This window comes from Musa acuminata, chromosome BXJ3-10 (genome assembly GCF_036884655.1).
Source record: "Musa acuminata AAA Group cultivar baxijiao chromosome BXJ3-10, Cavendish_Baxijiao_AAA, whole genome shotgun sequence".
Taxonomy (NCBI): domain Eukaryota; kingdom Viridiplantae; phylum Streptophyta; class Magnoliopsida; order Zingiberales; family Musaceae; genus Musa; species Musa acuminata.
In genome coordinates this window covers 33,448,505-33,468,219 of record NC_088358.1, presented here as the reverse complement: position 1 = coordinate 33,468,219, position 19,715 = coordinate 33,448,505, and the positions used below count along the sequence as shown (strand labels likewise).

The following is a 19,715-nucleotide window of genomic DNA, read 5'->3' as shown; positions in this document are numbered from 1 at the left end:
ACATGCTTTCGTATGTTTTCTGCTGTTGTCTACATGTCAATGTACTGAAGTTTGACTGGTATCACCTTAGTCACTGAAACTGAAGTTCTCATATGAAAAAGTGATAGATGATTGTGAGATTCACGTTTTGAATGCAGTGCAGTTTCTTAGTCCGAGAAACCCACCACCACCACCCCCAACGGTTGAAGCAGAGAACCTTTGCACGACGAGTAAGACACTTGCTGATCATAATCGAAGGAAATCTAGCTTAATCTTTTGTTTATGGAAGCTGATAGAATTAAATATGTGAGTGCATACCCTGCTGCTGGCTGGGTGTATGCTCTAATGAATTATATTTTGTGACCGAAGAGTTCCATTCTATTCGAGAGGCTGATGGTGAAACGTGGGATATATTATGCTCTCTTATCTAATTAAAACTATCGGCTGGTACGAGTCGATCGAAGTTAGTCTATGTTAGATATGTCGAATCAAGAGCATGTGGCAGAGGACATCAGCTACTATAGCCTCTGGTCAGAACCTATCATAGCCTCGAGTCCCTACATCTTAATCGCACATGTGCTTAGCAGAGAGATTCTGAAGAACAGTACTACTGGTAGGCAAGTCCAAGTGCTATGAATTTGATGCATTGCTCATGTTGCGCCATGGCTGATTGATTTCTACACTAAAGTTTCCCATTTATGTTGTAAGAGCTTAGTAAACTCCACCTGAAGTTTGAAATCTTTTTGTTTCTTCTAATGATCATGACAAGATTATATCTTTTTTCCGAGTTCTAAGTGAAGGATATTATCTGCAAAGGATGAGCGAGACCAAGGGAGACCATTCATGAACAGTAAGTAATAGATGGCATGTGGAAGGTCCTGACACTTGCTTCCTTGGCACAATAAAGTTCACTGCATCATGTAATCTCGGAAGATGTTGATGCATTGGAAGACACATCCATGCCTTCCTTGGAGAGGAGACAGTTCGATGCATCATATGACTTCAGGAAGAGTGTCGTTTGATTGGGAGACACATCCTTGCTTCCTTGACATACGCATGACAGAAACAGATGGTGCTCCTCCTTTGTTTGCTTGCTTGTGGTGGTGGGATTGCTCTCGCTCTTTCGATTGCCTCCTTTGCTTCTGCTTCCAGGAGATGGCAATTTGGCATAGGACGAACTCGAAGGACCTAAGTGCAGGAAAAGGCAATAATGGAGGCGTGCGATGTGCCATCGGACAGAAGATTCAGTGTCCCACTGCAACACTGTGTTGAACAAGATGGAGATTGGAATACAGGGAGACTGAACTGCTGCTGCAACAGAAGGGGGAAGTGATCTTTACACAACAAGATGTCGGACATGATTACCGCTACAGTTTCTTGGGCTACTTGGAAAGAAAGGAATACTGGAATTATTCTTGGTGTTGATGCGGAAAGCAAAGAGGAACTCCGTACTGCTACAAAGATTATACTGGTGAGGGGAGCAAGAAGAAAGAACACAATAAGCTTCCCATTGAATTGCCTCTTTCAATCCTTTCAGCTCAATAGCTGAATTCTTCTATTGGTGTCCATAAGACCTCATCCTCAAGCAAACTGTACACTTAGAAATCTAACAGCTACAAGAATCAGCTATTTGTTTCAGTTCCCAGCACCCAAATTATTTATTGCCCATCAATCATGCTCGTACATTTGCATGATGTTGCTTCTACAAAATTTTGCATGCTGATGGTCACAGTAATATAGCACTGATGTTGATCAAAGGTGAGCCTTGACATCATAGTAAGATCACTCAGATTCGAGTCACAGAAACCTTGATACTTTCGAGTAACTCATTGGAGATTTCTATCTGTGGTGTGCCAATCATATTTGATGTGTAGCAAAGATGTCACTGAATGTAATGTTGAAGGAGAGAATGTTTTGCTTGATGCAGAGAGCGTTGACGATGGACCAAACTGACACTGGAGTAGGTGTTCTTGTGCTGTGCTCGTTTAGAGATACAGCAACAAGGTGTTCATAAGCATTGTGGAGCAATTATGCATCATGCTTGTCACTACTAGAGCCCAAAACCATGTAAATTGTTCTCCAAACAAAGATCCTTACAGATCAGAGATGGATTTTAACTCATATTATTCAAAGCATAAATTGGATTGGTGAATTACAATCAGAGTCACATATCAGATTCATAGTACTCTTGGTTGTCTCTACCTGTCGCAATAAATTTGCACAGACTTGGATGATGTTGAGCAATAAAGCTAACAAGCCTTAGATCTCCATGCTGCCAATTCTTCCTCCCTCTGAAGAAATTGGATTTCAGGAAGCTAACCTTGGCTGTGACCTAACATGAGCTTAATTGAATAAATAGGGGAAATTTGGATCGTATCTTCAATTTTCTTCTGAAATAGAAGGAATATTTGTTTTTTTTATACTAGGAATATTTGCTTGAGACAAATGGAACTAGGTTTTAACATTTCTTCAAAGCTGGAAATCAAGTATACAAAAAGCAAAATAATCAATATTCCAGCAAACAATCCACATGCTCAAGTCAAAAACTATTGCCGATTGTTTGATCACAATACCACAAACATCCTGGCACCAAATAAGGTTTTAGTTTTCCAACAGTCCCATTTATGCCACTAACTCAAAAATCTACTCCATCTTAGGGAGATGAAAATAGACAGCAATCAGCAAAATGCAAGCATAATGACCATGATGTCCACAGGTATCTTCATTAGAAATATCAGGCATAAAGCCAAAACAATAATCAACAGTTTCTAATACACTGATTGTTTACTTTAACCAACATAAGGATTGCAAATCCAGTACTCAAACAGAACTCCTATACTCAGAATTCTAAAGAGAGATGGTAAAATTACATAAATCAGTCTACGCGACAATTTTAGATCCTGCGTCAGCAGAAGCTCCCTCCAATATGAAAAAAACACAGGAGAAACAGCTCAACTAGCAAGAAAAAAAAGATAAACAGAACCATAAAAAGCATACATTTTATTAAAGGAGAGCATTTTTATATCCTATCGACACAACACTGAATGTCATATTTTGAGTACCCTCAGAAGACACTGCCTCCCATGTGTGCCATGCCATCAAAAACTCCAGAGATCCACGTTGCTCATATCTTGAGTGAAATCACCACTGAGAAGGTTGTTAATCAAGTCATCTGTGCTCCCATCTGAATAAGGTTGCTGGAAAAACTTCATGTACAGTTCAAAATCAGACAATTCTTTGAAAGTATTTCCAGAAGCATTTTCATTATTAAGCACAGATTGTCCTACAATGTTATTCAGTTGTTTTTTAGTACCACCATTTTCCAAGTATGCTGCATTTTCAACTTCAAAAATTGTTGCAGCAAGAACTGATGAGATATCTGGAGTTTTAGCCTCATTTAGAGATTCATTTTCTGGGAAACCAAATAAGTTACTTCCCTGGTCAGAATATAAATGCATCCCCGCTATCACAGTAGGTGGAGCGGGTTTTATAACTGGGAATGGACTCAGTTCCTCAGATTGTATAATGGGCTCCACTTCAGTGAAGTCAAAACTAGAGCAGAAATCTTGAAATGGGTCATTCAAGTAATTGAAGCACTTATCAGTTCTGGGCATCTCTGTTCTTGGAGTTTCTGGTGCAGTCAGTTTTGTAAGGAGCGTCCGGACACGGGGGAATGCTGCATCGGGGAAATTGACCTTCGCTTTTTTGCCACGGATCTTACGAGCTTCAGCATCATATGCTCTGGCAGCTTCTTCAGCAGTGTTAAAGGTTCCAAGCCAGACACGGACTCCCTTACACGGATCTCTAATTTCAGCTGCCCATTTCCCCCAGGGACGCCGGCGGATTCCCCTATATCGATTCTTTCTGTTCTTTGTAGCAGACTTAGATGAAGGTTTATCAATCACTGAAGGCCTCAGAGGGACTGGTTTATCTGCAGCCAAAGCCAACATCATGAAGATCTAGACATCTGCTGACAAATTGAAAGAGACTCAAATCTGCCTTGATGATTTAAATGAATCTGACTATTCAAAAAATAGTATAATAATCACAAAACTCGTATTCAAAAGAACCACATAATATGATACTTATAGTATTATACTATCAATAATAGCTAAGCTACAAAGCATGGTAATGGAGAACACTTAATTGCTTGCACTCAGAATGATGTTTGTGTTTCTACTTGTCCTGCTCAAATATCTCCTGCATGTTTAGCTCGCTTGAATATCAAGCAGAAGATCTAGCTTTCACATAAACTGTCAAATAACCTTTGCCATCAGGTCCTTTTTTACAAAAGGGTGGCATGAGGTTTCTGCCAAGGTGGAGGATTAATAGATGCTGCATCCTTATCCCTATAACTAGAGAGAATGTTTTCTTGACTCAAACCTTGGTGACCCATGTACAAATTAGTAACCTTACCATAATGCCAGCCCTCGGTTATCAATTCCTTCCAAGAAAAATGAGTTTATCTAAAAATGGTGGTTTAGGTCAAGAAGACTCCACCACAAGAAGTGAGAAGAATTTCATGCCCAACATTATCACAATCCTCATAAATTGTTGCTTAATTACATTAGAAATTTTCTAGAGAAGTGTGTCCATTGGTGGGTAAAGTAGCATATCTAATTGGTATTACTTTATGCTAGAGGCAAACGCCAAGAAACTTCCACAGTTCCACTCAATCATAGTCATACTCAAAGTGGGAAATCACCAGCTTTAGTTAACATGGGCACCGATTAAATATGATAAACCAGAGTACAGCTGTAAAGAAATTCCTGCAAAAATTGCTTAGATAAAAACAATGAATAAGATTTTCCAACTAAAATAACAAAAAAGTTAGGATGTCCAAGTAACTGTTTTAACAAATAAGACTGCATTGCTGAGATGCTTAGTTTAAATTAATTGATGAAAAATAAAAGATGGGCTCCTTATATGTTGTCCTCATCGATAAATATTTTTTTTTTCTCTAAAGAACAGTGAACACATTCGAGGAATGCATTTTCAAATAATTTTATGGCCTGTACACATCATGAAACTTATGACATAAAGATAGATTTCGCTCGTGATTTGTTTCCAATAAATCAATAGATGTCATAACTTCAAGAACGATAAGATGTTTATGTCATATTTTCTGGTAGCATTAGAAACACCAGGTTTCCAATTTGGTGTTACTAACGGATGGAATTACATTTTAGAGCTTGTGTTACTCTCTTGCAGGTGTAAGGATGTAGTCATTGATCCTCCCTAGATCCAAATTGGCAGGAGGCTTGTGCTTGTGCGAGAACCCTCTTTTTAAGTTGGGATTACTCCCATGTTGTACAATAAGTTTAACTTTCATCAAAGTTCATCTTTATTTTACTACACAAAACTGTACCAAACTTGTCATTTCACCAATAATCATAAACACAGACAAAAACTAATTCATTGGTGAGCTAAAGAAACAAAAACAGCATGAGAGTAGACGCAATGAAGGTTTATCCTACATAGAAATAGCAAGAGAAAAGCAAACTATAGATCCAATACACAACATAGATTAATCCCATCAACAGAATTTTTTTTTAATACAAAATAATGTAACATCCGCAATCACTCAAGAAGTCCTTAAAAAATAATAATTAGGTAATAGTTAACGAGTCTAATGTAAAACTTCGGCCAAGAGACAAAAAGGAAATCAAGGAACCACGTGCACAGAGATATTATATCCCAGAAGACCATCACCTGCAGAAAATAACAGGAAATACAATAACCAATCACACAAAGATGAACGATAGAGAAGGTATAAAATCGATTGACATAACAATATGCCAATGTGTCCGGAATATATCAATTGACAAATTTTCAACTAATTGGAAAGAAAGAAGAAGAACTTAAATTTCTATGTTTTAGTGTTTAGCTCGAATGAACTACTTTCGCTAAACAAGACAGAAAGGAGACAGAGGATAAAGGAACTGTATCGCCCTTTTCCCGGTACCTGACAAAGCCAAACAACCATCGTATTCTCACAGATCGCAAGATGTCAACACATCCAATTATTTTCATTAAAGTTTCTGCAAATCAAATGTTTATAAAAAATCCGAATTTTCGCATAGACAAGACCTAAAAAAAAATCGTTTTTCTTTTTTACTCTAACAAAGGTACCTTTCGAATCGAAAGCGAAGGGCCTGAAGTGGAAGAGGTCATCCTCCTCGTCCTCCTCGAACTGCATGAAATCCGCCTCGAAGTCGTCGTCCGTCTTCTCCAAAGCGCGACGAGGGCCACGGATGGTCCATCTCTTCTCCTTCGGCTTCTCCCACTCCTTCACTCCAAATTCATTCTTCGGGTCCAGCCACTGGTAGCCGGCGGTCCGCCGTCGCGACCTCGGGCCCGCCGGAATGATGTTGGAGATGATCGCCCCTCCACACATCTTCGAGCCTCAGATCCCCGACAACACTCTTCCTGCTTCTCTCGAGGACGCCAAATAGAAGGAAAACCGAATCAAAGAGGTCATTTGCCTAATGGATAGAGATCGACTGGGGAGATGGACGTGAACAAACGCTCCTAATGGTAGGCAGACAGGGCGGTGGAAAAGGGCACGTGATCGTGACGATAGGTAGACGGGGCGTCTGGAAAATGCATGAACACCGGTACGAGCGTCAACGCACATAATATATACTTTTATTTGTTAATTAATTAAAGATTATTACTTGCAATTCCACTTTACTATTTACTTGCAATTCTATTTATTTATTTATTTTAACTATATTTCAAAAATGTCTTATTTACCCTTAAATTATATATATATATATATATATATATATATATATATATATATATATATATTCTATCATATTACAAGAAGGCATCCAGAAAACACATTTGAATCCCTAGAGGAACTCCACGAGGATTTCTTTGCCACACTCTTGTTGAATTCTGAGCGGTATAAACCCTAAACAGCACCAGTCCTTAAACATAGAAGGTACAGATTAGTATTGGCACTGGTAATCATCCTAGCAGTCTGCTCTGCAGTAACCCATTGCTCACAGAGTATTTCCCCCACAGCTTCTCTCCCCACTGCACCACGACAAGGAAGCTACAGCTGCACAAAAGCAAAAGGGAATCACAGGGCACTGCTTCCAGCAGCAGAATATTACATGACAACAAGAATAGACCCTTCAAAACAATCTTACTCTATCTCTTCTTGTTGCTGAATCATTCTCTTCCTGCTTTAGTTTTATTACACTTGAATTTGCACCCGACATGTCTCTCTTCCCCTCCTCTAAAGCCACACCCTCAATCAACAACACAGAGAGAGAGAGAGAGAGAGAGAGAGAAGAAACCTTAAGCATATATTGGAGCTTTCTGGAGCATAGAGAGAGGATTCAAGTTCACTCTGGCCTCCACCGAAGCAGAGAAGCATTGAAGCCTGTATGTCATCACGACAATGGTGCCTGCACTGTGACCACGATGGGGCTGTTCACAGAATGCCTTCCATCACTCCATGTCAATGCCCCACTCCTCACTTTCGAGCTCCCCGGCGCTAGCTTCTCCGCCGTGGCCGCCTTCACCCTCACTAAAAAGCTTAGCTTCTGCCCCGCCCTCCGGAACGCCAACTCCGTCGGCTCCACCGTCACCGTGCTCCCCTCCGGTGCTCGCACCTCCGCCCTGTACACCGCTGCCCCGTTGCCTACGTTCGTCACCGTCCGGATGAAGTGGGTTGACATCCTCCGCTTCGCCCCGTCCTCGACGAACACCGCCGAAAACGATGGGTAGTTCAAGTTTCCGGCATGCCCGGCCTTCCTCGCCCCTCGGCAATCCGCCGGTCGCCGCGTGATCGCCTTGATGTTTTGCTGCGTGTAGTTCAGGTTGCATAGGAAGTTGACGTAGTCCGTCGCCGTGAGGTCGTAAACGAGCCCCGGGTCGATCGCTCGCTGCGGGTGGACGTGGCCGGAACCGTAGTCGAACACGTCGGAGGAGTTGCCCGTGGACTCGTCCAACATCGTAGTTCCCCTGTTGTCCTTGACGTAGGAGGTGGTCATCAGCGCCGACTTGATGGCCGCCGGAGACCAGTCCGGGTGCGCGGCCTTGAGGAGCGCAGCGAGGCCGGAGACGTGGGGGCATGCCATCGACGTGCCTGAGAGGATGTTGAACTCTGTCTTCCGTTGGTCGGATGGGATCCCGGCGGGCCCGACGTTGTCGGGCCATGCCGCGAGGATGTTGAGCCCGGGGGCGATGACGTCTGGCTTCAGGATCTCCGGCGACTGGGGGCTGGGCCCGCGGGCGGAGAAAGACGCAACCACCGGCGCGGGGCGGACACCAAGGCGAGTGCCGCGGAAGAGGATGGTGGCGGTGGCCGGGGACTTGAGGGTGGCTGCGGCGATGTACTTGCGGATCTCGTCTCCCGCGATGGCGCCGACAGCGGCGGCGGGGAGGACGTGGCAGTCAGCGACCAGGCCCTCGCCGTCGAACATGCCATTGGCTAGGATCATTCCTACGGCGCCGGCCTTGCGGACAACCTCGCCTTTCGCAGCGCGGGAGTTGACGCCGCGGTCGCAGAGGACGATCCTGCCTTTCACGGTGTCCGGGTTGAGGGATCCCTCGAGGCACAGGGACGACGAGTAGCCGTCGCCTGCGCCCTGGGCGGCGCCAGGGTAGACGAGTGGGTATAGGCGGCCGGCACTGAGGGCTGGACCGCCGTAGACGCTGACTCCCGGAAGGACACGGCCGTCGCCGAGTTTGACGTAGGCGGGGAAGTCGCGGTCCATGGACCCGGCGCCGACAGTGGCGACCCACGGAGCGACGTTGGTGACTGTGAGCTCCCCAGGACCGCCGTTACCGGCGGATGCGGAGACGAAGATGCCAGCCTCAGCGGCTGCGAAAGCCCCGACGGCGATAGCGTCGAGGTAGTAGGGCACGACGACGCCCCCGACGCTGAGGGACACGATATTGACGCCATCGGCGACGGCGGCATCGAAGGCGGCGAGGATGTCGGAGTCGAAGCAACCAGCGGCCCAGCAGACCTTGTATGCGGCGAGGCGGGCCTTGGGAGCCATGCCAGCCGCGACGCCGCGGGCGTAACCGAGGGTGGAAGCAGGGAACACGTAGCGCCCTGCGGCGATGGAAGCGGTGTGGGTGCCGTGTCCGTCGGTGTCCCTCGGGGATCGGAGCTCGGAGGACTCGTTCATGCGGCCGGAGGTGGCCTCATATCCGCCGGAGAAGTACCGAGCGCCGACGAGCTTGCGATTGCAGGTAGACGCCGGGAATCCCGGCCCGGAAACGCACCCGCCTCGCCAACGCGCAGGGGCGGGACCAAGGCCGCGATCGGAGAAGCTGCGGTGGCCGGGGGTGATGCCGGTGTCGACGACAGCGATGACGAGCTCGGAGCCGAAGTCGGACTCCGCCAACAGCCCGGTGCGGTCGGAGGAGAGGAGGCCGAGGAACTCCGGGGACCGGGTGGTGTCCGGGTGGCGAACGAGCTCGGGGAGGACGGCGAGGACGCCAGGGGAGGAGGCGAGTGCGGCGGCGGCGGAGGGGGAGAGGCGGGCGGAGAAGCCGTAGAAGAGGGAGGAGTAGGTGTGGATGAGCGGGCCACCGGGGGCCGAGGAGGCGCTGCTCTCAGTGGATAAGGCGGAGGCGAGGACGACGGTCTCATACCAGTGGGATTGGGTGGGGAAGACGGAGGGCCTGGCGTCGGCGTCCACCCGCACGATGTACGTCTGAAGCTGTTCGACGGCGACGATCGAGGGAAGAAGAAAGAGAAGGAAGAAGGATAACGGCGGGTGCGCAAACTGGAGGCAGAGTTTGCTCCCCATCATTTGATATCGAGAGGAAGAAGAGGTAGCAGGAAAAGAGGAAGAGATGGACAGTAAAGAGGGAGAGAGTGGGAGGGACAGTGAGGTAAGTGAAGGGACAGCGCTATGTAATATAGTGCTGTAAGTGAGAGTGGAGAGTTTTTATTTTTTATTTTTTTCACCACTTATGTGGCTAAAAATATTAATGTTTATTATTTAGGATATTTTTTTAATAAAAATATTTTTTTGATGATATTTTTTTTATTTGATATTTTTTATTTCATTCAGAAAAAAAATTTAAATAGAAAGATTTTTCAAAAAAATAATTTTATTATTTATTAAACATTTTACCTATCTATAATAAATGACATTAATTAACTTATGGTTGATATTAAATAAAATTTATTTTATTTTCTAGTTTTAGTTTGACCTCTGGTCCAACCCTTCCCATTATTAAAGATAAGGAAATCTTAAGAATCATGATTGTTTCTTATAAATATATAAAAATTTATCATAAAATAAAAAATTAAAAAATACTTTAATATTTATGTGAGACTGTGTAAAAAAAAAGATTGTAGGCTAGAGTTCAAAATAACTCAAACGAAAATTTAATTCATTATATGTCAAGGTTTACAAAACCGTATCGTACCGGAGTTTCGACCTGGGCTCGGTACCGGTACGGTACGATATACCGCTCGGTACACCCAGGTGTACCGAGCGATATATTCAGGCGTGCTACACTGCTACAGTGTCGGAACGGTAACATATGGTCCGTATACCGAAAGTCGATCCGTGTACCGAAAGTCTGGCAGACCGGTACGTACCGCCCGTACCGGGCGGTACGGATCGGTAATGCAAACCATGTTATATGTAATTATTTTATATATTTAAGTATTTAGTTTTTGGATGTGAACATAGGCAAAAATATATTGAACTATTAAATTTTACATCGACTATTTTAAATTTATTTTATTTTTAAAATTTTAAAATTTTAAATTTTATTTATAATATCAAAGTCACTTTAACGCATTAACTATCTTATTGGAATATATCATTATCAGACTAAATATTTATCTTACATAAGGATTACAGAACGAATCTTCACTAATGGAAAGTTTCATAGCTTCATCAGAAATGGAGTCAAAAGCCTTTATGGTCATAGTTCACAGTGTTATTTTACTGAGATAAATCAGAGAATTCTTGTTCTTTGCTGTTTCTTCCACTGCTTCTTAACACCTTTAACAGCTCGTTCTCATGATTAAGCACCCCGAGATCAAGACAAAGCTGCCAATTGTGGTCAGAGAATTAGAGAACAGAGGAGTTCCAAGTAGGCAAGTGGTATCATTCTTTTGTAGCATGCTCGGCAGTATTCAGATCCTGTCATCCGTACCTGCTTTGCAGCCTCCCCACCTTGCTCAAGTGCCCAACCATGGAGACTCTTATGACTCCCTCACAAAGGCAGAGAAGCCCTGGGTGAGTTTTCCTAAAGGAAGAGAACAAGGAAAAGCTAAAGATAAAGGACAAAGTAGGGCCGCAGCGACACAGAGAAGCATGTTGCTTCGGAAGAGACGAGTACAGCTCACATGCACTTACTAGACCTGCGTTGAATGGTAGGGATGGGCATTAGAGAGATGATAAAGATCTCTTAACACCATTTACATTTCCTCATGTCATCCTCCTATCAGATGCTGTTTATCTATCATACATCATCACTCTGTCGTCGTCATACTATACCCCTAGTGCATATGCGATGGTTCCATTTCGCTTTTCGCTACAAGATCTACTCTATCACATATGTTTTCTTGATCTTATCCTCTCTTTTCTCTTTTCGGATGAGAAGTTGATAGGGGTGTAGCTTTGTGCGTCAGTGTTCAGTAACGACAGGGACTTCAAATGGATCCTTCTATTGATCCTTCCTCAGTTATAATGGTCCAGGTCTGTTCGCTGCCACCATGACTTCGACCCATGCGTCGTCAACCTTTCGGTGGATTGTAGTGTCTTTCACTCTACACAATGAACTGATGTGCCTGTCTGGTTTACAGTGCCAGACACCTCAGTTTATTCTCTCACTCTGGATGGAGCTTGTTCTTCTGTCTTTGGACATCAAAATAGAGCCACATGCTCGACTGCCACCAGAGATGGGTGGCAACCTTTTAGGCGCACTCACATGGAGCAGCTGCTTCTTCAGAAACATGGACACATCTTCGTCGTCTTAAAGTTGGAAGCACATATCTACAACAGTCGATTCAATCATCATCCTGTGATTCTACAAGCTGAAATAAGAAACCAAAAATCTCTAGAACTCATCGTGTGAGCTATATTTTTTGGAGGCAAGATCAGTCCAAAGTTTTAGAGAGAGAGAGATAGAGAGAGAGATTAACTTGAAGCAATATAGAAGATTCTTGTGTTATTAGAGCGCCAAAAGAAGATGACCAGTACGTTACAAGATCCCCAGAGAAGCTATCAGATCTGTTGTTAGATGAACCTCCTAAGGGTTCCTGCGGCAGCTTGGTAGCTTCTCATGACCAAGCCTACACCAACACCAATCCCCAAACACATAGCGAGCCCCAGTCCCATTCCTACCCTTACTCCTGCGCTGAACCATGACAGCTCTCCCAGTTCATCCTCCCCACCATTCTTAATGTAACCACTACTTACCCCATCACAGCTTTGTTCTTCCCTGATCCCTTTCTTCGGTTCCTTCATAAAAGACCAAAATAAAGTCCTTAGATAAACGAATTCTGAGTTGAATACGTGTGACCATATTCTGATATTAATGAATACTGACAAATGCAAACAGAAGCCAAGTATCGTCAAACGAGATGACAATAATATGCTTGATGAAGTAAGATTAATTTTGGGTAGGAAATAGGGCCATTTTCCTCATGAAAAACATGAGGAAACTCACCTCAGAATCATCTGTGGCCACTTCATCATCACATGCAGGGATGCAGTCCAACCCTTTCCGTGTCTTCCTCATCTCCACCACCCTATTCAGCACGACTGCCCTCCCCATGCTCCGCCCCACAAAGTAAACATCCACCACAGCCCCATCCACCCCCGTCTCCTGGCCGCCGCCGCCCTCTCTGCTCTGCACAACCCACCTCCCATCTCCCTTCCTTCCGACCGCCCCCACCACCAAAGCGCTGCACGCCTCCCGCACCCTGATCTCAAACCCGAGGCAGCTGCCGGAGAACCTGATGCAGTCGGTGTTCACGTAGACCGACTCGCCCATCGCTCCGTCGACCCTGTTCCTCTTCAGAACCACTGGCACGGCCGCCTTGCCGTTCACTGTCAGCGAGCGATCGTCATCCTCTCTGGCAGGGAACGCCATCGTTATGGTGCTCTGCATGGGGGTGGAGGTGATGATCCTCACGTAGACTACCTTGATCTCGATGGCATTGTTGAGGGTGTGCGTGCAGGTGTGCCGATGGGTAAAGGCTTTAGAACTGAGATTGAAAGGGTGTAGGATCAAAGTCTCCGCTTTCACGGCCATAGCTCGTGGAAGAGTGTGATTTAGTAGGAGGAAGAGGAAGATGCCTCTGAGTTGGGATCGAACCATGGCGGTCGTAGTTTCCAACAGAGAGCGTTTGTTCCGCTCGGGTGGCTGCCTCGCTTCCGTCACGCGTGGAAATATTGGAGACGCGTGCCGTTAGGTGGCCTGTCGTGGCACGTGGGATTAGGAACACGGACAGCACCCCACGCGCGAAGCCACCCCGGCCATCGGCTCGCACCGTCAAACATTCACGTGCCGACCACGTGGGCCCGACGACGTACGCGCATGCCAGGCGCGTGGCGCGCGGGGCCCTCTCTGCACTGTGCGGTGAGCCCAACAAAATTTATGTCGCCGTGAGATCAGCGATGGAATTGTGTCAGAAAGTAGAAAGCTTAGCTTTCTTGGGGCCTCTAAAATATAGCTCGAAATCATTGTTATTAGTCTAATCACCAATTTTTATTTTCTGCTTATTGCTAAATTAAATCATAATTTCTTAATTTCCAAACTTGAAATTAATTTCAAGGGCTCAATCAAAACCAACAAAAATTACAGTATCCAAAAGAATCTCACTGTTTATATGTATATGTTTAAAAAGTCATGTATGTAAGATAAAAATAAATATTAAGAATTGAAGGAGTAGAAATATTATATGTTTGATGAGTTGCCAACAACTAAATTTAGTATATTTCAGCTTTTAAATTATATTTTTCATTTAAGCTTTAATTTTTTTTTTTTATTTTCTATGGAAGTATTTAAGTAAAAGAAGTTCTGAAAGAAAGATGATATATGATGACTGCAAATAAAAAAGGAAAAAGAAAAGAAAATGAATGCATAATTTGACGTCGACTATTCATTCCTATGTCAACAGAACAACACTGTGGACTTCTCCTTCCTCCAAAAAAGGATGCCTCTCCTCCTCTAAAAGAACAAGGGGAAGAAAAGAAGAGGATCCATAGCATCTTCTCTAAACCTTCCATACGGTCAACCGAGTGCTTAGGCCACTCCGGGTATCCTACTGTTTCGATCTGGGTCACGAATCCTAGCGCTGGCTCGAAGACGATGTTGAGGCTCCCGCAGTCGCGCCCTCGCTGCCATCTCAAACTCTCGTCGTTCCTCTTGCAGAATCTGGCGAGAACGGCATTCTTTGCTGCAGAATCCCAGGTCTCCCCTGCATCATCATCATCATCTCGTGTCCATCAGGCAATGGCACAAACAAACATCGAAGCACCGAGTGTTCCGTGATGTGTATGTATGTAGTCTTGTAGGCGATGTTACAAGCTTTGTAATTTTAAGAAGACGACGAAGAATAGAAAGAGGTAATGGATTCTAAATCATTATATGTGAAAACAAAACTCTCCTTAGCTTCGAATCAAAAAAATCATTTTTGTTTCAGCAGCAAACTTCACGTCATGAATTATTAGAACATGGAAGAGTGAAACGTCCTCCTCGATTACCTGCAAAGTTAAAAAGGGTACAAGGAGATGAGGGAGAGTACCTGTACATGTAAACATCCTTGGAGAGGCTGAGCTCCCTTTTGCACAGGAAGCATGACTTTAGGAACCCTAAACCCTTGGAAAGACTGCAAGTCGATTTTGTCACAACATTTGATCCTTGCTCCTTGTGGTGTATGAGGATTCGAAGGCCTTCGATGCCCTCCGATGCCGGTCTCATGTGCTTTGGTTCTCTGATGCTCACTATAGTCTTGGTGGTCTCATCCTCCCCTAGATGGAAGATACCGCCCTTGTTTCTTGACAGCATCTCGAGAGGAAGAAGAAGAAGAAGAAGAAGGAGAGAGAGAGAGAGAGATGATGATGATGATGACGAGGAGGGGTTTGAAGGCTTGGTAGGGACTGGAAGAGCATGTGGTGCATGATGTATATATATAAAAGCACTTGATGTGTCTGCAAAAGAATTCATCACCCCTTTCACATGCTAGAATCGGATCTTTATACGATCCTTTGAGGTGGAGCTTTGTTTCTTTTGCTTTTCCCTAAAATATTGGGTATGAATTAGCATATGTTTTGATGCAGGAATAAATTAATGATGCAAAAGGGTAACCAACATGTGCCTCATGGGCCCATTGACACGCACTAATTAGGTGGGATGTTCTAATAATAGTGACTTAGTTTCTTTCAACCAACGGAATCCCCTCTTCTTCTAAGCTTATGAATGCAGGAAGCAATAGGTTTGTATGCATAATTAGAAGAACTTAATTCGATATTAACACCTTTAGGGATGTGATCGAGGATACAACACGCATCATCGGATCGGAGTGCCCCGCGGGATACATGCACACCCTAGGCATCAAGCAATAAGTTTCTCATTTGACCCATCTCGATCTACAAGATCCAAAAATTGTGTGAATCCATGGGTACAAAAAAAATCTAGGAAAATTTATTAAAAAAATCTCAAGAGTTGCACCACCAATCAACCATGGTCTTCTATATTTTTTTTATTTTTTTTATAATTATAAGAAAAGTATATGTTCACAAAAGTCAATGTGCTTGTCGATCTCCCCCGATATGCTCTTAGTGTGCCTAATGCCAAGAGCTAAATGCTTCCCTTGAGAAAAGAAAGAACAAATGAACAATAATTGATGCTTTACTATACTATACGAAAGACTGTTATTTTTATTAAAAAAGAAGACAATGTCTAAAGGACCAAAGATAAGATAGATTGCATAGCCTATGGGGATATCAACGATGATGAGGATACTCCTTCCCAGTATAAATAATATTGGAGTCCATAATAATATGATTTTTTTTTAAAAAAAATATCATGTAGATCAAATTTATGAAGGCCTTAAAACTCCAATAAATGAAAGATACATTCACTCTAGAGAATTAAAACAAAAAAAGAATGTACAAGTATTTTTAGAGTCTTGATATGATCAAATTACTTACTTGAATGAAAAAAATAATTATGAAAAAAAATATAAATAAAGATTTGATTATTCTATAAATACTTTATATATATATATATATATATATATATATATATATATATATATATATATATATATATATATATATATATACTCACAAAAAGGTCCTTTTTATTAAATCTAGAAAGATGGAAAGAAAATATTCACAAAAAAAAATCGGAACTCAGATAATTCAAGAGAATATATTGTTCCTTGTATTGGATTATTCTCTTATTTCGTAGAGGGATTGAAGTTTTCTTCCTCTAACAAATGTTAACATTTATTTATTGTATCCACTTTAATATTTGGGAATCTAATGTCTCCTGTGCCACTATTTAATCTTCATTCCCTGAGTTGATCCAACTCCCGACAGCATATGCCCAAAACAACAACTCGCCATATACGAACATGAAGCAGAAAAAGGTTTGTATTAGGCCATGCGACCTAAACTCTCTTCTGCTTTGTGCGCTTCCCTTTGCATCTTTAATGGAGCAAATTCCCCCTTTACTGCTGCTCTCGGTTCTCAAAGACTCCTCTTAACACCAACCAACCCATCGTCCCCAAGCGTGGAACACGTTGTCTGGGATGTGGGCAGCAACTCCAGCTTTCTGACGTTGTCGATATGTATATGTTATTGTGGTCACACATTAGTATGACTTGAGATTCATCATTGTCAGCAGTAAAACAAATCAGCCGCAAGTCAGCAGGAGATCTCTTTCACGTATCCTGTCGATCCATGTGTTGTTGTTCCTGCGTCAAGTTGTGATCTCTTCATTGATCATCATATGACCCACCCATCGTAGAGGAGACTTTGTGGAAGAAAAAAGATATTGGTTGTGATCGGGCAAGATCATCTGTCCAAAAAATGACAATATAAATGTGACATTAGTCCAACCATGGTTGGTCCACCAGAAGTAAAACAAAAAAGAAATAAAGAGTACAAAAGAAACAAAAAAGAAGCTTGAGGGTATCTTATTTCATGACCATGGAGTCGTCAAGTTGACATCGACAAGCAGGACTTGATGCATGATTTCTGTGAATCCACATCAGTGTCCCTCGAGTTGCTGTCAAATGAATGTATAATTGTGGTTGGTAGTCAGAGATCAGCTCATCATGTGATCTCAAAGGATATTTTCGACGATCGTAAATGAACTGATGTGGTGTTATATGATTAATTTTCATCCCATATTGTAGGTTAGAGATCTCTTGCGATTAAGTTGTTTTTGGTGCTAATGCATGTCTCTTCGGATAGTTCAAAGATCATATGGAGTTATCCACAAAGAGTGAGGCTAGTCATGGAGATACGACTGATGTCTTGCAGATTTTTCTCTAGAATCAGATATATAAAATTAAGTCAGTCAAACAATCTCCTGATTGATTGAGATGATGATCCTTTCTACCAACTACTTCAAATTTTCCACTAGTGCATGAATATATATATATAATATAATATAATAGATGATGTAGATGTGGTTTTTTTTGTATTTAAGAAAAGTATATATTAAACACTAACACTCATAATATTTGTAATATTGTAATCATCTGATAAAAAAAAGATAGACAGATACTCAAAATTCAAGCAAAGTATATGAATGAATTCACCCCTATCTGCTCAACAATTTTCTTTTTTTGTTGTTGGCAATAAACAAGATGTTTAGCAATTCATAAAACATTCTCTTGCGTTTGTATTCCACAGATTATTCGATCTTTCATTATTACATATATCATCAAAACAACAGTAGGGCGGGCATTTAGCACCAAGGGAGAATCCATCTTTTCTTAGAACACTCTATTGAAAATATGGCTCTACTAAGTTGTTCAGTCACAGAAAAACTCTTAATCTGATTTCAAACAAACCACATAAGGTTTCACAAGTCAAACCTAGCTTAACTCGACCACACTTCATCAAAGGTTTCACATTTTTGATGTGGAACCGATCACGATGTTGCACAAATAGTAAGAGTGATGAGTAGGTATATGAATAACCATAGTAAAATTCGTTGAGAAGTAATTAAATGGATCCTTAGATATCTACCATACTCTATTTTAGAATTGGAGAACTAACATTAAAATGTTTTATTGGTGCAGACTTGGCTAGAAACATTGACAACAAAAAGAGCAATACAATTAAGATTGCCACTGAAGCTAATAAAGAGAGATAATTTGGCTTTAATATTTCTCAAAAAGTACTTTTAAGAAAGAGAAGGGAAGTGTCGTATATTCAAAAAGTTAAAGAGTGCAATTCAATTAGTAAAAAATCCATCTTTCCATATTAGAACAATGCATATCAAAATGAAGTATATGCTAACTAAGATGGTGATATTAATAAATTAAAGTTGTGTTCAACTCCACGAGTAAGGGAAATGCTGAGCTGCTGCATTGATATAGTGCAAAAACTTGATTGAAATCAATTTTCAAGTGATAGATTGTTAAAGTCATCTTTGGCTTGATAAAAATGTCTTATATGATTTATGGCTACCAATTAGGGGTTATTAAGGTCGTTTAATGTTGTTTAGATTAGTGGGTTATGTGTGATGTCTCTTTTCTTAGTGTGCAGACACTATACATAGAGAGCTCTTTTGACAAGTGTGTGTGAAGTTAGTGATAGTGGTTGCTGAGAGCTGAGAGCTGAGAGGTTGTGTCAAGTGTTTTGTTTATACATTGATAATTGTTCTCCTGAAGTTAAACAGTGACTACATAAATCTTTATGTTTATTTTTTTTGAATCTGATACCAACAGAGTTGTTCTTTCTCTTAATAAATAATCAAGAGGAAAAAGATGTTTTTTGTGAAATAAAAAGGACCTTAATCAACATGTATATCTGCATTAAATCCAAATAATTAGACAGCAGTCATGCAGGTCCAACTGAGACATGGTATGCAGGTGTACTAGTCAGCACCGAGAAGTAGGAAGTAGGAGCGGGAGAAGGTAAAGAAGAGGAGGAGAAGAAAAAGAGGCCAGACGACGAAGAGTAAGAGCATGCAGCGGAGGAGGAGGATAATTACTTTCGTGGAGAGTGACGGCGGCAAGCAGTGAGAGTAGGAGGAAAAGGTGGCTAGTAGCGGCGGGTAGTGCGATCGAGAGAGAGAGAGGTCTGTGTGCTGGTTCAAGTCCAGACGGGTAAATACTATCCGCACAAACTGATCCGAACAAGTGAAACACAAGCATTCTCATTCTTTTGGAGATTCAAAAACCGCAAATGTCATGGTATTTCGTGGTTTTGCTGATGACATATTTCACAGTGCTTGGTGTTTCCATACACAGATGACCATTGATTATTGTCTCAGCTTTGCTAGAAGGAAGCACGAGTAACATATGATGTCCTCCATGTCAACAACACATGATTGCAATAATCAAGAGGAAAAAGCCGCTGTTGTTGACTATGCTTTCCACAATGCAGTTCTCCGTTTGAATGAAAAAGATACAACTTGGCTGCTTCTCTATTTGCACTGCATCACTCTGGTCTTCTCCCAGTATCAACAAATTGCTGCGCTTCTCTTTCATCAACTACTTTAAGAAAGCACATTCGGCGACTTCTTCTTTGTGGCTGATAAAA

The 19,715-nt window shown here is 42.4% G+C and overlaps 3 protein-coding genes across 4 annotated transcripts; all 3 read right to left on the bottom strand.

Moving 5' to 3' along the window:
* Window positions 1–2,704: 2,704 nt before the first annotated feature.
* On the bottom strand, window positions 2,705–6,566 carry LOC135650815 (ethylene-responsive transcription factor 1-like). Its single transcript, XM_065170418.1, has 2 exons — window positions 6,112–6,566; window positions 2,705–3,910 (listed from the first exon to the last, which is right to left on the bottom strand). The coding sequence occupies exons 1-2, from the start codon at window positions 6,374–6,376 to the stop codon at window positions 3,078–3,080; spliced, it is 1,098 nt and encodes a 365-aa protein (XP_065026490.1). The 5' UTR covers window positions 6,377–6,566; the 3' UTR covers window positions 2,705–3,077.
* Window positions 6,567–7,123: 557 nt separating this feature from the next.
* On the bottom strand, window positions 7,124–15,178 carry LOC135650442 (subtilisin-like protease SBT1.5). Of its 2 annotated transcripts, XM_065169775.1 has the most exons (2): window positions 14,952–15,178; window positions 7,124–9,673 (listed from the first exon to the last, which is right to left on the bottom strand). In XM_065169775.1, the coding sequence occupies exons 1-2, from the start codon at window positions 15,151–15,153 to the stop codon at window positions 7,386–7,388; spliced, it is 2,490 nt and encodes an 829-aa protein (XP_065025847.1). In that variant the 5' UTR covers window positions 15,154–15,178; the 3' UTR covers window positions 7,124–7,385. The 2 variants fall into 2 exon arrangements, with proteins under 2 accessions (XP_065025847.1, XP_065025846.1); XM_065169774.1 differs by lacking the exon at window positions 14,952–15,178 and having other exon boundaries at window positions 7,124–9,856.
* On the bottom strand, window positions 12,131–14,234 carry LOC135650444 (uncharacterized protein At1g01500-like). The gene is made up of 2 exons (XM_065169776.1): window positions 12,649–14,234; window positions 12,131–12,440 (listed from the first exon to the last, which is right to left on the bottom strand). The coding sequence occupies exons 1-2, from the start codon at window positions 13,300–13,302 to the stop codon at window positions 12,216–12,218; spliced, it is 879 nt and encodes a 292-aa protein (XP_065025848.1). The 5' UTR covers window positions 13,303–14,234; the 3' UTR covers window positions 12,131–12,215.
* Window positions 15,179–19,715: the final 4,537 nt, after the last annotated feature.